The following is a 17151-nucleotide window of genomic DNA, read 5'->3' as shown; positions in this document are numbered from 1 at the left end:
CTAGCTGGCTGGGTAAAGTGCCTGCCTGGCAACCCAAAGGTCACGGGTTCGAATCCTGCCTCGGGCTTGGATATTATGATGGTGCTGTACTCTGGTTGGACCTCACGGCCACGATACACGAAGGAAGCAGGAAAAAACTGCTTTCTTCGTGTATTGCTTACATCATATGATAAAAAAAAAAACCATAATTCAGTTGTATTCGCTCTCTGTTAGATATCTACCCAATTAATAGAGGCCATGTAGCATCTTAAGCCATCGTAATTTCCTTTCCTGAAATTATAATCCATTCCTTTACTACTACCTCTCTCTTCATCATCCACCGTAGAACTCTGTGATCACTTCCTGCTACCAGTTCCTGTATTGACAGCCCCACTATGTCATCCGATTCATAGGCGATGATGAGGTCCAGAGTATTTCTTTTCCTAGTACTTTCCCTGAAATGTTGATACAAACAGCAATCATCCAGTTGATTCAAAAACCCTGTCCCCCATGTGGAGCCTCGCCCCCACTTGATCCAATCAACCAGAGGCAAACCAAAATCACCCCCAATAAGGCATTCATGCCCACCCTGCCCGCAGACCACCCCCACCCCCACCACACATACTCCATAGAAGCATGCAAAATGTCTGAATCTTGGAAAGCTTTCATCGTGCTCAGGCTGCTTCTTACAAGAAACATGACCCCCCCCCCCAAACACACTACACACACACCATACTGAAACTCATCATCCCCCATCTCCGGGCGGCACCATGCCTCTGTAAGCCCCACTATGTCAGCGCCACTTGTCCCAACCAGCAGTTCGAACTCACCCATCCTACCGATGACAACTCCGACACCACTGCATAAACAATCAAGACCTAGCACTCTTGTACAGTAAACCAACCCAATACACCCCCTAAAGTTAATCAAGCTCACTTCCTTGGCATTAGCTGTCTGCTCATTTGAAACATTTCTGCCCTCAGAGCATCTTGCTACTATGTTCTGTTGCGATAAAAAACAAGAACTCTTGAGGTATGTGCAAGTGCCACTCTGATCAATACCACCAGATAAATGCGTATCTATATTACCCCTGACCCCCCCCCCAAACCAGCAGCCTCCCTGAACCTCCAGGGCACCCTCTGGCAAAAACTCCCGCACCACACCTGCCCAAATCACCCCGCCTCCACAAAACAGATTCCTTCCACCCACAAGTGGGGGCCAAGCTGATAGAAATTTCCCCCCAAAAGCCTTGCACAGTTCAAGTCTTGAGTCAATCCACAAGGCCTTCAGCATATAATCCCTCCTATTGTACCTGGGCAGAATTACAAACACATAGATATTGTGACCTAACTCCCGGCATTTCTTCAACAAGGCCCTATATTTGTCTAACAAATCATCAGATCATGTATGCTTAATGGCATTAGTCCCCACATGAATAATAATATTCTCTTTATCCCCCCTTAAAATCTGACAGTATATTGGTGACGTCATTAATAGTTGCTCCAGGCAGGCATACCCTGGTTCTAGTCCACCTATCCTTATTACAAAAAATATTTCCCATTCCCCCGACAATGGAGTCTTCTAATAAAACCAAGTCCTTTTGAACCAAAGTAGTTTGCACTTGGTTATTCTGTTCTGGGGCCTGAATCAGGAGTGCATCACTTGGTGGGTTACTAGAGTCTTCAGTCCCCGACGAGCTCCAGGATACATAATTCTTGAGGGTAAGCACGTGTTTTTTCAGCAAGTCAAATTGTTTTAGCAATGCACGAAATCAGTGCACTCCTTACAACAGTGATAAAGAAAATAATCTCCAAATGAGCTAGGATTATCCACTAGGTCAACCTTGGAATAGATGCCACACATTCTGCAAAGGATAAAATCATGACTACCCGGAATCGCCATCAGCTATTTCCGTAGGAGTCATGGTACCCTCTGACAGAGTGCCTTGAGCACTTTGTCAGAGGGTACCTTTTTTTTTTTTTTTTTTTTGATTTGGTAGTTATTGGCGCATCGGCTTCTGTGGCCATATTACACCTCCCAAGGTTTTTGCAGTACTTTGATCCAAGCCCGAGGCGGGAATCGAACCTGCGACCTTTGGGTTGCCGGGCAGGTACTTTACCCACCCGGCTAGCCCGGTCGGCTGAGGGTACCATGACTCCTTATAATAACCATTACAATGCATGTAATAACCATTATAAAATTTACTATTTATTAATAAAAGAAACTTTCAAATAATTATATTTATAATATTAAAAAAATCAAACTATTACAGGAAAAAAAAAAAAAAAACCTATGAAAATAAACTTTACAATATACTAAATAACATTTGAGACCCTACTCCTCTTCACTAATCCCCTCTTATCTATACTTCTTATAAAGTTGTATTTGTTGTAGGCTTCAGTACTTTTCATTGCTCTGTAATTATTCATTACTATCTTTTTCTGCCCTATTTGACCAGCGAGCTCAGCAATCATCCATTTCGCCATCCTCCTGCAATATTTTCTTAAAGGTATGTGTATGTTCATGGCTTCTATGATTTTTGCTTTAAAAGTATTCCATAAAAAAATTTAAATGTATTCGCCATCCCTTGGCAGTCCTCCCAATTCATTGATGCCATATGGCACTTTAAACCATCAAAGTCCACTCTTCTGAAGTTAAAACTGTGCCATTACCTTTAACTACTGCAACATCTTTCTTCATCTTCCAACCGATGATTGCATGATTACTTTCCGACAGTGGTTCCAGTACTTTAAGCCCTGTGATGTCTCATCTGAATCATTAGTAATGATGAGGTCAAGAATATTCTCACCTCCTAATACTTTCTATAACATGCTTGTACAAATAAAAATCATCTAGTTTATTTTAAAAAGTTTTTCCCCATGGTGAGTTTCCCTTCCACTTATTCCAGTCAATCAGGGGCAGATTAAAGTCACCCATAATAAGACATTCATGCTTGCCTGCCCATTCCACCTGCATGTAAAGACTCTCATCATATTCTTCACAGTGTTCTGGTCTGTAGAGTTGGGCGCCTCCGTAGCCAGGTGGGAAGGAGCAGCAGTGCTTCTTGATTAGACCGGGGTTCGAGCCCGTCACCACCAAATATGGAGGATGCGGAAAGGTCAGGTATCGACCACCGCATATCTCGGAGCAATATGGCCTTAGTTGCTAATGCTCCTAAAAACCAAATAACAACAACAACAACAACAACAAACAACTGGTCTGTAGAACACTGTGAAGAACACTGTGTTCTGGTCTGTAGATTACTCCCACTCTCATTGTTCCTTTGCTTCCAACTAACTCACACCACATATACTGGCAGACATAACTTCAGACTTAGCAAGCGCTCTTTTTACACTCAGGCTGCTTTTGATAAGAAGCATGACCCCCCTCAGCCCTTCTATATTTCCTAAATATATTATACCTACCATAGTGGAACTCATCATCACCAATTTCTGGGTGGCAACACGTTTCTGTTATCCCTGTTATATTAGTATTAATTGTCCTAATCAGGAGTTCAAATTCAGCCATTTTATTGACAACTCCTAACATTACTGTAGACACAGTTGAGACTAAGTAATCTTCTGTAGTTTACTACCTTGATACACCCCTTGAAGTTATTTAGATTTGTATCCCAAGTTTTATCTTCCCCCTTATTTGAAACGTTACTCTCAGAACATCTTATTTACATCGGCTGTTGTGGCAACAAACAAGAATTTGTGAGGCGAGTGCCAGCATTACTTTGACCCACATCATCAGATAAATGCAGATCTAAATTACCCTACTTCTCCATCCCCAACTGTTTCCCTGAACCCTTAGGGTATCCTCAATGATACTGGCAAAAATCCTTGTGCCACCTTTGTTCAAATGAATACCATCTCTACAAAATAGATTCCTTTTACCTACAAATGCGGGCCACACTGATAAAAAATCTCTCCCCCCCAAGTCTTGCAAATTCATTCAAGTCAATCCACAAAAATTTCAGCACATAATCCCTCCTATTGTCTCTGGGCAGAATTGCAGACACACATTCTGATCTACTTCATGGCATTTTTTTAGTATAGTCCTGTGTATTAGACAGAACTTCTGGAGATTAATTAAATAAAGGTGACTACATTAACGGCGAGTACAAATTGGTGTATATATATTAAGAAAAAATTAACAAGAGGTGTAGCCAAGTTTGACATCTAGACATCTAAAGAGAGATCAGATTGAGGTATATAAGGCACTGATAGGGTTGAATAAATTTAATGGGGAAGGTCTATTCTCCCTCGTAAGTGAGACAAGAACCAGAAATACAAATATAAATTTTAGGAAATAACAGAAGGTTAGATCTCATAAAATGTATCTATGGGCAGAGGGTTGTCAAACACTGAAACAAGGTGTCTCCCAGTGTGGCAGAGGCAGAGAGTCTGGCAAGTTTTTTGGGTTTTTTTCTTCTTTTTTTGCCCTCTTTTTAAATCATTTGGACTTAGTAGCAGTAGTAAATCGAGGGTGTAGTATCAAACAACATTAACTACAAAATCACTTTGTAGTTTTTAAAAGTTTTTTGTAATTAACCAAGAAAATGTCATTTGGCATTTTCTTGGTTTACCAGAAATGTACTTACAGCTCAAGCTAACTTGTAAAGTACTAATCAGAGAGATACAGCTCTATAAGATGATATACATTGTTATTTGTATAAGTAAAATTAAAGTTATCTAAAAAAATGCCATTTTGTAGTTAACGTTGTTTGACGCTAAATCCTCAAAATAATGCTAGAAAGCAAGCTTATACAGCATTAATCGAAAAAAAGAAAAAACAGTTACTCGCCTTATCTGAAAAATATATATACACAGAAATAAATGAAATAAATATATAATTTTATTACTTAATACCTCTATATAAAGAATAAAATATATAATTTTGTTCTTTATATAGAGGTATTAAGTAAACATCAATTATAGATCACCACAAAATTAAAAAGATACTGTACACCTTTTTATAATGAAATAAACATAAATTAAAAAATAATAAGTTTAAGTAACTTAAAACCAAATTACGTGGCACCCCTGGAATGTTTATGCGGCACCCTGGTTGAAAACCACTGATCTATGCAAAAGGCATAGCTCCACAAATGACATAGTTCCTATATAATTTAGCATCATATTGGTTTCAAATACACTTTCAGCATTAAATTTTACAAACAATTAAATGAAATAATCTAAATATTATTATTTAGATTATTTCATTATAACATTATAATACTAAAAATCATTATAATGTTGGTCACCAACATTATAATGATTCTTTAGAGATTTAATGGATGCACCGTTTTCAAACTTTTGAATAATTTCAAGTTTTTGTTTAATTTTAAAGCACAACTCTAGTGTTTGCCCATAATTTTCGTGATTTCTAAACAAAAAACAAAAAGTTACTAGGAAAAAAAAATTCCGACATCCCTGACGTAAATAATGAAACAAAATTTGTTCTTTTGCGGTGCGACGCGACGCACTAAATCAAACTAAACATTTGGTCTCTCTCTTTTTTTTTTTTTTCTTTTTCTTTTTTGTTTTGAGCGGTAGGTGTGAAGACAGAGGGGGTTTCAAGATAGTAGGTACACTAATCTCCCAATGACGACTTATAACGCTGGTTCTTGTCGCTTATTTACGACTTTCAAAATATCTGTTTATTACTTGAATTTTATGATTTCTGTTTTTTTTTTTTTTTTTTAATTTGGAGTATTGAAGTGTCCCGGTCAATTCCAGTAAATCGAGAGTCTGCTGTACTTTATTATTACCGTATTTAATGTTGGTAATGTTTTACTGTGTGTTTAATTTATCAATTAAACTTTATTATATGTATGTATGTACAAGAAAATCACAATGTATCATCAGGTATTTGCTTATATCCGCAGTTTCAGCCATCCACGATAGGTCTTGGAACGTATCTCCCGCGGATACGGGGTCTTACTGTATTTCTGCTTATTATGCATATAAATATTAAAAGAAACAAAGTATTAGATTTTGACAGAACACTGGGTTTCATGTTACTGGCTTAATTCTACAAAAAGAATAATAAATCTTTCAAAACTAGAGTAAGACAGTAGAGTTTTATTGACCTAGTGGGAGAGGAAAAATAAGAAACCTTTAACTTTAAACAAACATAGCATCAGCACTTGCCCAGTACCATGCCATCCTTCAAGCAAAATCCAAATAGTTTCAAAAAACAGTGGCAGTGCACCTGACAGATTCTTTCACCAAATTTTTATATGAAAACTGTAAGAAAATCACTTTAGAAACTATTACAGTAAAAGTTTGACTATATTTAGAATGGTAGAAAACATTTCAGAATTTCAATCATTGAATAACAGTATGGAAGGAATGTGATGTTTGAGGGGCACCTGTTTAGGTGCTGCACCACTACTGCTATGTTGATATTCATAAAGCTGGGCTTCAGTGTTCTACTTGTGTAGACTCCAGCTGGACAAAACATGGGGCTTCTGCAATTACTAATGACCTTACTCAGCTTGTTCATTTACCTAATATACACCAGACAATCTTAACCACACATCCAACACCCTTGATCTTTTCCTTAAAAATTTTCTACCCATTTCTACCTTCAAAGTACATCGTCAATGTTAGTGGTCCTCTAAGTACCTGAAATCACAATTTAGTGATGGAGCTTCTCCAGTGGAGCCTTTCTCGTGGTTGTTCTCAGTCTTGTGGCATTACAAGATTGCAAAATGGGATGATCTTTGAGATTTCTAGTCTTTCTCCCCTTGGTTGGATTACTGTTTTAAATCTTGTGATTCCAGTTTTGATCAGATAATGTGAATGAAATTATTCTTGTAGGGAAGAAATACTTTATTGCACATTCCACCCAAAAATCATGTCCTTTTTCTAAACCTTCATTTTCCAATAAATGTGCTAGGATTGTTCAGGATATGAATGCAGCATATTGCAATTGGCTTGCATGCAAATCTCCACTTTATTTTCTGCCTATGCTAAAGCTTGGCAGTAAATAAAGTGGAAACTATGCAAACTATTATAAAATAGTTATTAAACTATTGTAAATTGGTTATTAATCAAACCAAACTCAATATCAAATAGCTAAGAGTGGGAAGCTTGGCTTCTTGTCAAAATAGTAGTCAAGCATTATGATCACCTGCCAAAGATATTGGCCACAACTTTTTTGTCCATTTATTCCCCCCCTTCTGCTATTCTATTACATTCTGATAGGTTATTGCATCATCAGTTAAAGATAAAGATCTCTCAACATACTAGTATCCTACTTTTCTTCTAACTCTTGTATTGATGTTCTTGGTAAATCACCTCATACCATACCAAATTCATTCAATTCAGTGACTCTTGTGGTGTTTTGACAGAAGGATGGTTAGAAGAATTCTGAACAACCCTGATGGCATTTCTCTTGTTTTCAAAATCTGTATCTTCTTGAGTTTGCTTCTGTTCTAAGTCAGTCTTTCATATTTCATTATATTCCATGGCATTTTGCATGGAAATTTTCTTATATCCAGCAAGTTCCTAAAAAGAGTGACAAATATCTCCCTTCCAGGTATCATCCCATTGCATTTATCTACTCTTTCCAAATTAATGAAGAAATCCATGAACCACCAAGTCTTAAACTGTTTCAAAGCCATATATCTGATCAGTGACACCAGTGAGGATTTCCTAAGTGATGATTTACTCGTGATATATTGACTTTTGTTATTCACTTTTGGACAAATTCAATAGAGAAATTTGATGCAACTCAGGTGGTCACTTGATATTTTTAAGGATGTTAATCATGTTTGGCATGAAGGTTTTCTATGCAAATTGCTATCTTATGGTTTGTCTGGGTTTTTTTTTTTTTTTTTTCAGTTGGGTTACAAGTTCTCCCTTTGAATGCTCATTGCATGTGTTAGTAAATGGCTTTCAGTCTTGTAACTTCTCCACTAATGCTAGTGTTCCTAAAAGTTCCTCTTGTATATTGATGACCTTCTTCCACTCAGTTGAAATCCTATTCATAGTTTTGCTGATGTTAGTGCACCACATTCTACCTTACAACTTGAGAAACCGTGCCCTGTACAAACAGCTTCAACTTCTCAAACATCCACAACCAATTCCTTAAATGCTTATGTCCAGACAATTCTTAATGGGGCAAAGAAAACTTAGTTAATTTCAATACTTCTAAGACTCAGTCCTGTCTTATTTGTAATAAAAGAAAGAGTCTACTACTCCTGTGCTCATCTTTGACATTTTCTAACCTCCCTTGGCATAAGCACATCACAAATATTGCTTCCTCTGAGTGAAAAAAAGTGGGTTTTTTTTTTTTTTTTTTTTTTTGCTCCCAGCAGTTTGTTCCCACATCATGGGTTAAACCTCTTAAAACCTCTCTCAAGCTCCTACTCTATTCAAAAGAGGACAGTCAGGTTAATTGATGACCAATCAAAGTATCTCCACTCTGTCTCATCAACATTTAGTTTCTCCTGCATTCCTTTTCTATAGCTATTTCCATGGGCACTCTTCTGAATTGCCATCTGTAATTCCCCCAGTCACCTCCAAACTGGTCTGAACACATGCTACAAGTAGTTGTCCATCCATTCACTGTCCAACTCTAGATTCACAGAACCAACTTTTTCTCTTCCTCATTTATCCCTTACTGTTTTCTGAAATAATAAGTCTCAGTACAGGATATGACAAGACTTCCAAAATGCATCCAGTTTTTATCGAGGCACATAATTTAGTACCGTTGTTACATTTCAATAAATATATTAATCCAAAAATCATGTTATATAATGGTGGTTTTTTTTTTTTTTTTGTTATTCTTTAATAATTTGGAAGGGAGAGACAATACACATGACGTATTGACCCCTACCCACCCCTTCTAACCTAACTTCCAGTATCCCTGAAATCTGAAGTTTTCAGAGATGGAGTAATAAACGAGTTTATTATTTGCTTTAGATGTCAGTTGTTATGAAGTACATAACAACTGACATCTAAATATTATTAATTATAACTGCAATGAAAGTTTGATTAGCAATTATCTAAGATTTATCTAAAATATTTTATATGTATTTTTACATTAGCCCATTCTTTTGTCATTGAAATGTGCATTCCATTGCTTTCTAGTCAAGGATGTTCACAATTTTTTTTTTTTTTTTAATTGCTGAAGGTGAAGTAGCATTTTTCTGAGACAATAAATGCTGCCTCATGTTCATTTACTGTTTATTTTTCATCTTATAAAACTTCCTATATGTATAAGAGTATATAATATATTTTTTTTATGGTATAGTGTTTTGCAATTTAATCTTTTGAATTATAGAGGGTAAAAAATAAATTACTGAGTCTTACATTTTGTGGCAACCAATCAAAACTGTCATCCGGTATAATTACAATTTTCAAATATATTTTAGATCTTATTATCAGTATGTATTTTCTCTGTTAAAAATAGTTTTTTTTTTTTTTTTTTCACTCTCATTAATTTTTATTCTACTTACAGAGGGAAAAATTAATTGAAGCTCTGGCTGTTAAGCTGGCAGTCAGATAGGCTTTTGGCTATTGCTGTTGAAAGTAAGCATTCAAAAGTTTCATTTATTTTTCAATTGAATAGATTATTTAGCTATTAAGATATTTAAATATTTTTTCTTAAATACTCAAGCAGATAAATATTTAAACAATTTTTACTATATAGAATGGTGCCTCTGTAGCCAGGTGGTCAGGAGCGACAGTGCATAGCACACGCTTCTTAATTAGACCGGGGTTCGAGCCCATGACCACCAAATATGGAGAATCCGGAAAGGTCGGGGAATGACAACCGCATATCCTTGGAGCAATATGGCCTTAGTTGCTAATGCTCCTAAAAACCAAATGACAACAAATATATAGAATCATCTCTACAAAATTCATTTGCTGTCACCATTTTAAAAGAGTCACTACATCTGTTTTGCATGCTGTACACATAATTGTTTTTTATATTAATTTTATGTACATAGTGTTATTCCATGCTGTTCAAAATAATATAAATATTTACCTACTATATATTTTCCTTTCTTTCCTAACAGGTATAATAATGGAAACTAAAACTCAAGAACAAAGTGATACATTACATTTTCACCGTGTGAAACCATCTTGTGTGTGGAGTCTTGCTACACTTTCAATCACAACCATAGCAGAACTGTTACATAAAGAATATTGGCAGTTACAACCATGGTTTATTAATCCTAGAGAGGAAAATTTAACAAGAAGTCCCTTTTGTGCTCTTCCAGTGGCATTCATTGATGCTTTAATCCTTGCTATACAAATGATCAGTTTCCCCATATTTCCCAGTGAGGAAGTTTTCCGACCTCTTCTAACTACTTCAAAGATCAAAAATTTTGAAATATTCATTTATGAAGATACACTAAGGAAACTACCACGGATTTTCCACCGCTTGTCATCACACAGTAGAAATTTGAAACATCTTATCTTCCACTCATCTCTGTATTATCATGGAGAATTAGTGTATAATCCTCGTGGTTCATTCCAAAAGGCACTTAGGTCACTTTTGCATTCTACTCCAACATTAGAAACCCTACATACTAGTATGAAAATAAATTTCACATTCTTAGAAAATAATAAATTGCTGAAAAAATTACATACATCAAGTTTCCCACTCTTAAATTCTGCTAAAGCAAATAATCTAACAACACTTTCCAAATGTACAAATCTTGAGAAATTATCTTATGTTAACATTTACTGGAGTGCAAGACAAAAAGATGAAGAAGTGGCTTTGCTTCTGAAACACCTTCCTGAACTAAGGTCATTAGACTGTGATATATTGGGGGCTCTTCAAATTTTACATAACAGAGATATTTCTCAAGGCATATCAAACAGAAGGTATAAGTTAACTTCTATTCACATTTTTTCAATGCTGTCTCAGAATATGATGAAAATTCTTTTGTCTACATGTACTGAATTGAGAAAACTTTGTGTGCATTTTGATCCACAGCTATCAGAAAATGGTACATTATTTAAGAAAATTCATGACTTTGCTTTAAGATCAGAATGGAAAAATGGTCCTCTGTGTCTGGCACTTGATATTTATGCTACTGGAGGCCTACTGAAGCATCTGGAATGTTTAGGTGCTATTGTGGATGAATTAAGTATTGAATTCAATTCTGATTATGATCCTAAAAAGGAGTGGATTCCTGAATTATCTGTACTGCGTTTACTGTGCCCCTCTTTAAACTTTCTGCAGATAAATTTTTTTGAATTGCCATATGAAAAATTTCCACCTGGATTTTCTCATTTTCCACGATATCATCCTTTCCTAACACACTTGTTTATAAAAAATATTGACTTTTTAGCTCGAGAACTCTCAGATCAGGAACTTTTGTCATTAATTTCTTTGTCAAGAAAGCTTGAGGTTCTTGTATTGAGTCCTGTTCGAAACCTTTCAGATGACATTTTGCTAACAATTCTTAAAAAAAATGATTTTCCAGAATTGAAATTTGTATCTTGGATTAATTGTTCTATTAGTGCACATGGAGTTAGAGAGTTTCTCCTGAAAGCCCAAAATTTAAAGTTTTTCCTTTTTGTTTCATCAAATTTCACAGACTCCTTAAAGGATTTGGTGAACTCCATTAACCCTCTTGTCTTTGCTACTGATGACATCAAAAGCTGGCAGTATTTATACCAATTTGTTATTGGCTAAGCATTTATTCAGCTGGTAACTTTCATTCCTGATGGTATTCTTAATAACAGTATTTTTTATTGCATAATTATTGTTATGACTAATTTTTACATATTTGTTAATTTTTTGTTTAGTTTTATCAACAGTTGGGAGTACCCATGGATATATTGGTTGTTATTGAAATATAGATGGCTGTAGTTTTGCATTACTTCTGTCTGAAGGACTCCATTTCAGATTTCATTCTTGTGACTATCTGGTTTTTTTTTTCTTCCCATTTGCTCCTCCCCTCCAGTTTTTGACTTAGAAGGCCCTACCTCTTTATGGGAGTGTGGTGGAATATTAATGATCCAGGCAAATTTTTATAACAAATTTCATTTTGTGAAAGGGGAGCAAGCAAAATAATTTTTTCATAGATGCAACAATAGTTGCCTTTATGAAACCATGTACATAGAATTGCTAAAGTTTTAGATTTAACAATTGTAAAATTATTAAATCTAAAACTTTAGAATTGTTGCATCAATGAAGATTAATCTATTAAACATCATAGATGCAACCATGTTTTAGATATCACATTGGGCATTGCCTAAGGAATGAAAATATTACAGAATCACAATTTAGGATACTTTCGGAAGTTTCTTTTGAGGTATGTAATATATGGTAATGCTCTGTAATTTATTACAGCTTTGTAAACTTCATTTGTAGTGACCCAAAATTTCTAGAGAAAATGCATCACCCTCTGTACTGTTACTTTTTTCTTCTAAACAAGGTCTGGCATTATGTATTCTTTCTACTTGGTTTTGTTTTATGTAATTTTTATTTTTATAAGAACTAAGTTAATTCAGTATCTCTCAATAGAGTTTTGGTAAGATATTCTTGTATGTTATCTCAACAAAACTTGTAACAACTTGTTAGAAGAACCAGTAGATTGCTTACTGTTAGTAGTAGTATTTTGTGTTGATGTAGAATTAGCCTCTAATGTTACAGTTTTTGCTTTACAATCTTGTGGGTTAATCTGGTGTGCATTACAGTCATAATGATGCACATGGAATATTATTTTCTGTTAAGAAAGCAAAATGTGTAAGTTGACACATTAAATTGATAAAAGTTTTGAACTGATGCATTATTCAGCAAGTAGAACTGCCATTTAACATACATTTTAGATAAAAAGGTATGTACTTCTGTTTTGGCTAGTTTAGAACATATGTATATATTCTGTGTATAATTTCATATAAATGCCATCTGGCTTTAAAGTGGTTGTTTGTAATCAGTAGTTTTATGAGCTGTGCTTAATACCATCTTACCTGTTAATCAGGGCTGATGTAATCATTAATGTACAGGGAGATTAAAAATTTGTGAAACCCAAATACCAACAGCTAAAAATTTTGGATCATCCTGTATTTCATCAGAATAATAATCGCAGTTCATCAGCATTTACCATATCAGAAAACTACTTACAATTATATTATTGTTTCCTTAATTGTGATGAAGTATTTTTAAGTTGCATTACTTTTTCTTTAAGAAGCAGATTGGAATGCTAATAATTCCAAATCTAAACATATCAGGGAATGTCATTTTCCTATTTTAATTGTTGTATATCACAAATAAATATTTAAAAATTGTTTATTAACATCTATATTTTGTTTTTATCAGATTTTCATAGTTAAAAAAAAAGTCACTTTTGCCCTTTCAGATTTTTCAGTTTTGTCATCAGCAGTTCAACATTTTTTACTTTATATTTATTATGAGTTTTACTATTTTTTTTTCTGTTTTGATATGTCTGAAATGATGAATTATTATTAAAATTTAACATAATGTTTTTATTAGTAATATTCAACATTTATGTTAGGTTATTTATGTTACAGATAAAACTATAGAGAAACTGTTTTTATAATATATTTTCCTTATGCTTGCTAATGAGAGTTTAATTTTCATTCAGAAAAGGTCACTTTTCCCTTTTCGGTGAGTCATTGTGTCTAGTTGAAAAAACTAAAATAAAATTCAAGTGTCCCAACTCAGATTATAACTTTTTTTTTATATGCACATAAATATATGAGAAATGCTTTCTTTCCTATTTTCATCTCTTAAATATTAATACAAACTCTAAAAAAAAAAAAAAAAAAAAAAAAATTTGCAAACCTGGGTCTTAAGGCTCACAAACTTTTTTTTGTTTAATCTTTATTTAACATAAGTTGCAACAGAACTGAACCTTACTTCTAGAGCCACACAGATTACAATCATATGATAGCCAATTATATGTGCACAGTTTAATTTACACAATTTTACAAATAACCAAACTGTATACTTGGAGACAATGCATAAAAAATATCATTCATTTAACAGCAAAATTAAGGAAAAAATAATTATATACTCAGCATACTACCCTCCAAAAGGTAAATAGGCAACCCTGTTTTCTTAGCCCATTGAACCTGCCCAGATAAACATTGATTTAGACTGGTACATAAGGAACACATTTGAACCACACAAGTTAGTTGCTCTTGTCATGCCACGTGGAGCTGAGCTGAGTGATTTTGAGGAAGGAAGGGGGATGTTATTGTGTTGGATGTTACATTGCTGGCTTGTCAATTTGTGCAGTTGCTGGCAGTCTACACCATTTGAAGTTGACCATTGGTGGTTAAACAAAGCATGTTAGTATCACCACACCAGTTCCCAGGGAGACCACCAAAGCTCCATGTGACTTGAATAAAAAGGTACTTATGAAGGCCAGAGAGTACCCAGAAGAGTCTCATCAGAATCGCTTCAAAACATTAACCAGAGGTTTAAGGTGTTAACAGGAATTAGTCTGTACAAACACACTGTACAGAGCTCCACAGTCTCAGTTTTATGTCATTTTATGTCAACTGTAGAATGGCAGTCTTGTGCCTTGTATGATGTAATAAATGCCATAATTGGTGTCTAAAGCAGTGGAAACTGATTCTGTGGAGTGATGAATCTTGCTACACCTTATTATATACGATGAAGAATAACTACAGAAAGTGTTCAAGTGAAAAAAATATAGGAATTTGGACTCTGAACTCAGATCACCCAATCCCAAGACGTCCACCTAAAATCAGAAGAAATCACAAGATAAGAAGTATGTAAAGAAATTGTAATGAAGTCTGTCAGAGAGGAAGATTTACGCACAAATTTTTCCCATAATTATGTGACAGGTTACACACTAATACGCATGCAGACATTCTACGCAATCAACGCCTCTGATTTCCGGAGCTGCAAAAGAATTTGCAGCTCCAGGATACCAATATGTTTTGGGGAATTTTTGCCATTTTATTGACCTGATTGTCATATTAAATCATATTCTATAAGCAGATTTATAGTCCTAGTCACACTCCTTAATTTTGAATTCAGCTAGAGATTTTGTAGGTTACTACTATTTAATATATGTAAAATACTTGTATCGTTTGGAAATCGATGCCATTGTTATAGTATAATAGGAGAATTCTAATTTTTATTGTGGTAAATATGTAGCTCTAAAGTTCGAATCACATAGGGTGGAGTTAGTAGGATAATTTTTTTATTATCTAATTAACATTGTTTAATTGATTTAAGGTTAATTAATTTAACATTGTGATCATTCTGGTACAGTGTAATACATAATTACACTATCTAGTAACACTAACTAAGCTAAGATTCCTAAATTGCATTTTGGAATCCTAGCTTAGTAATGTCACTTAATTAAATTTATTAATCTTTTTAATTTTCGTTGTTAATCAGTTATTGTATTTGTACAGAAATCATGTACACAGACTAGAGCAGCAAAGCAATGAGCACAAAGTAGCAGGAGTGCTGTGGCTCAGGGGGAGTACACAAAGAGCATGATGCTTCAGTGCATCACAAACCAAAAAAAGCGCAACTTGTGAAATGTTTGCGGCTCTTTCTAGAACAGGACACGATCTAGCCAAGGAGGATGTCTTTGTGTGTCCTAGGGGCAGAAAGTGTGAAGATATTCAGCACCAACTCAAAGTTCTGATGGGCATCTATGAGAGTTTGAAGAGTAGGGTAGGTACCCCTCAATGGAAATAAAACAGAGGGTCCCATCAAGCTCTCAGTACCAGAGCTCACTCTTATGCATCAGGCAACATGGCAGCAGTTTTCAGGTGCCTCCGTAGCCAGGTGGGTAGGAGCAGCAGTGTGTAGCACATGCTTCTTGATTAGACCGGGGTTCGAGCCCGTGAGCCACCAAACACGGCGGAAAGGTCAGGGAATAACCACCGCATATCCCCGGAGCAATATGGCCTTAGTTGCTAATGCTCCTAAAAACCAAATAACAACAACAGCAGCAGTTTTCAAGGCAGAATACACTGGTCCCACAGGAGCTAGTTATTGTCAGTGACTCAATTGTTAGGGAAATAAATTATGCAAAAAGGATAGGTGGAATAGAACCAGGGTGTGTCTCCCAGGGGCAGAAGAAGATATTTTTTAAGGGCACAAAGGATGATATTGTGCATGTTGGCACTAATGACTTTCACTTTCAGGGATGGGATACACTTAAATAGAAAGGTTGCAAGAATATTTGCTAATGGTATCAAGGCAGCGTTAGGTGGGTCGGAAAACTGCTAGCTTGGAGGGGTTTGCAGACTAGTAGATTAACAGCAGTCACAGGCAGAGATGAAAGTGATTCTTGCACTGCTTCTATTGGAGTGAACACCAGCCTGGAAAGCAAGTTGCTGGGGATTTCGAAAACTGTCATCATGGTACAAGTAAATACATGCGCTGTGTTGGGAAAACTAAGAATAAGAACAGGTGCATGTATATTTGCATGTACACCAGTGCTAGGATTATGGTGAATAAATTTGATTAATTTGAAGTGCTGGTCAAGACACCAAAGGCGGATAATATTGGGATATCAGAGATGTGCTGTCATACAGATATAAGGAATGCAGAATTGGAATTTTGGGGAGTACAATGTGTACAGAAATGGTAGACAGGATAGGAATGGAGGAGGGGTTATGCTTTTAAGAAACAAAATCTAAGGCAGTGCCTCCACTTGACATGAGTGGCCAGTGCAACGTTGAGTCAATTTAGTTTTACATAAGCACTGGGAAAGCAAAATGAGAATAGGAGTGTGTTGTAGGCCTAATGACTGTAATGAGTACAACGAACAACCATACAAAGAAATAGAATGGGCCAGTAAATAAGAATGTCTTATAATGGGGAATCTTAACTTCCCAGATATTGACTGGAACTTGTGGTTTGATCACTTGCACACTACCAAGATATTTATTTGATGATTGTTTTCTACAGCAGCATGTTCAAGAGGGAACCAGAGGAAGTAATATTCTTGATCTGATTATCAGCAGTGATTATTCATGCATTAAGAATCTGCAGATAAAGGAACCACTTGGTGGCAGTGATCACAGTGTATTGATATATGGGATTTACTTAAAGATGTAACTACGATTAGGGATAAAGGGAAGGGTTTTTGCTTTTGTAAAAAAGTGACTACAGTGGTCTCAGAGATTTTTAAATTCTATGCAAATTCTAAATGGGAAGCATTCAAGGAATTAA

General features: G+C 35.4%; 1 protein-coding gene across 2 annotated transcripts in view; it reads left to right on the top strand.

Annotated features, from left to right (window-relative positions):
* The window catches only part of LOC150076469 (uncharacterized), a 43495-nt gene extending 31844 nt beyond the window's left edge, over positions 1-11651 (top strand). For both annotated transcript variants that reach the window (XM_090387145.1, XM_090387144.1), the window contains 2 exons: positions 9457-9527; positions 10019-11651. In XM_090387145.1, coding sequence (XP_090243271.1) covers positions 10027-11649 — 1623 coding nt within the window. In that variant the 5' untranslated portion in view covers positions 9457-9527; positions 10019-10026 and the 3' untranslated portion in view covers positions 11650-11651. The remainder of the gene's footprint in view (positions 1-9456; positions 9528-10018) is intronic.
* Positions 11652-17151: the final 5500 nt, after the last annotated feature.

Source organism: Mastigoproctus giganteus, chromosome 13, assembly GCF_048544385.1.
Source record: "Mastigoproctus giganteus isolate SK-2022 chromosome 13, ASM4854438v1, whole genome shotgun sequence".
NCBI lineage: Eukaryota > Metazoa > Arthropoda > Arachnida > Uropygi > Thelyphonidae > Mastigoproctus > Mastigoproctus giganteus.
This window is presented reverse-complemented; position numbering and strand designations above follow the sequence as displayed.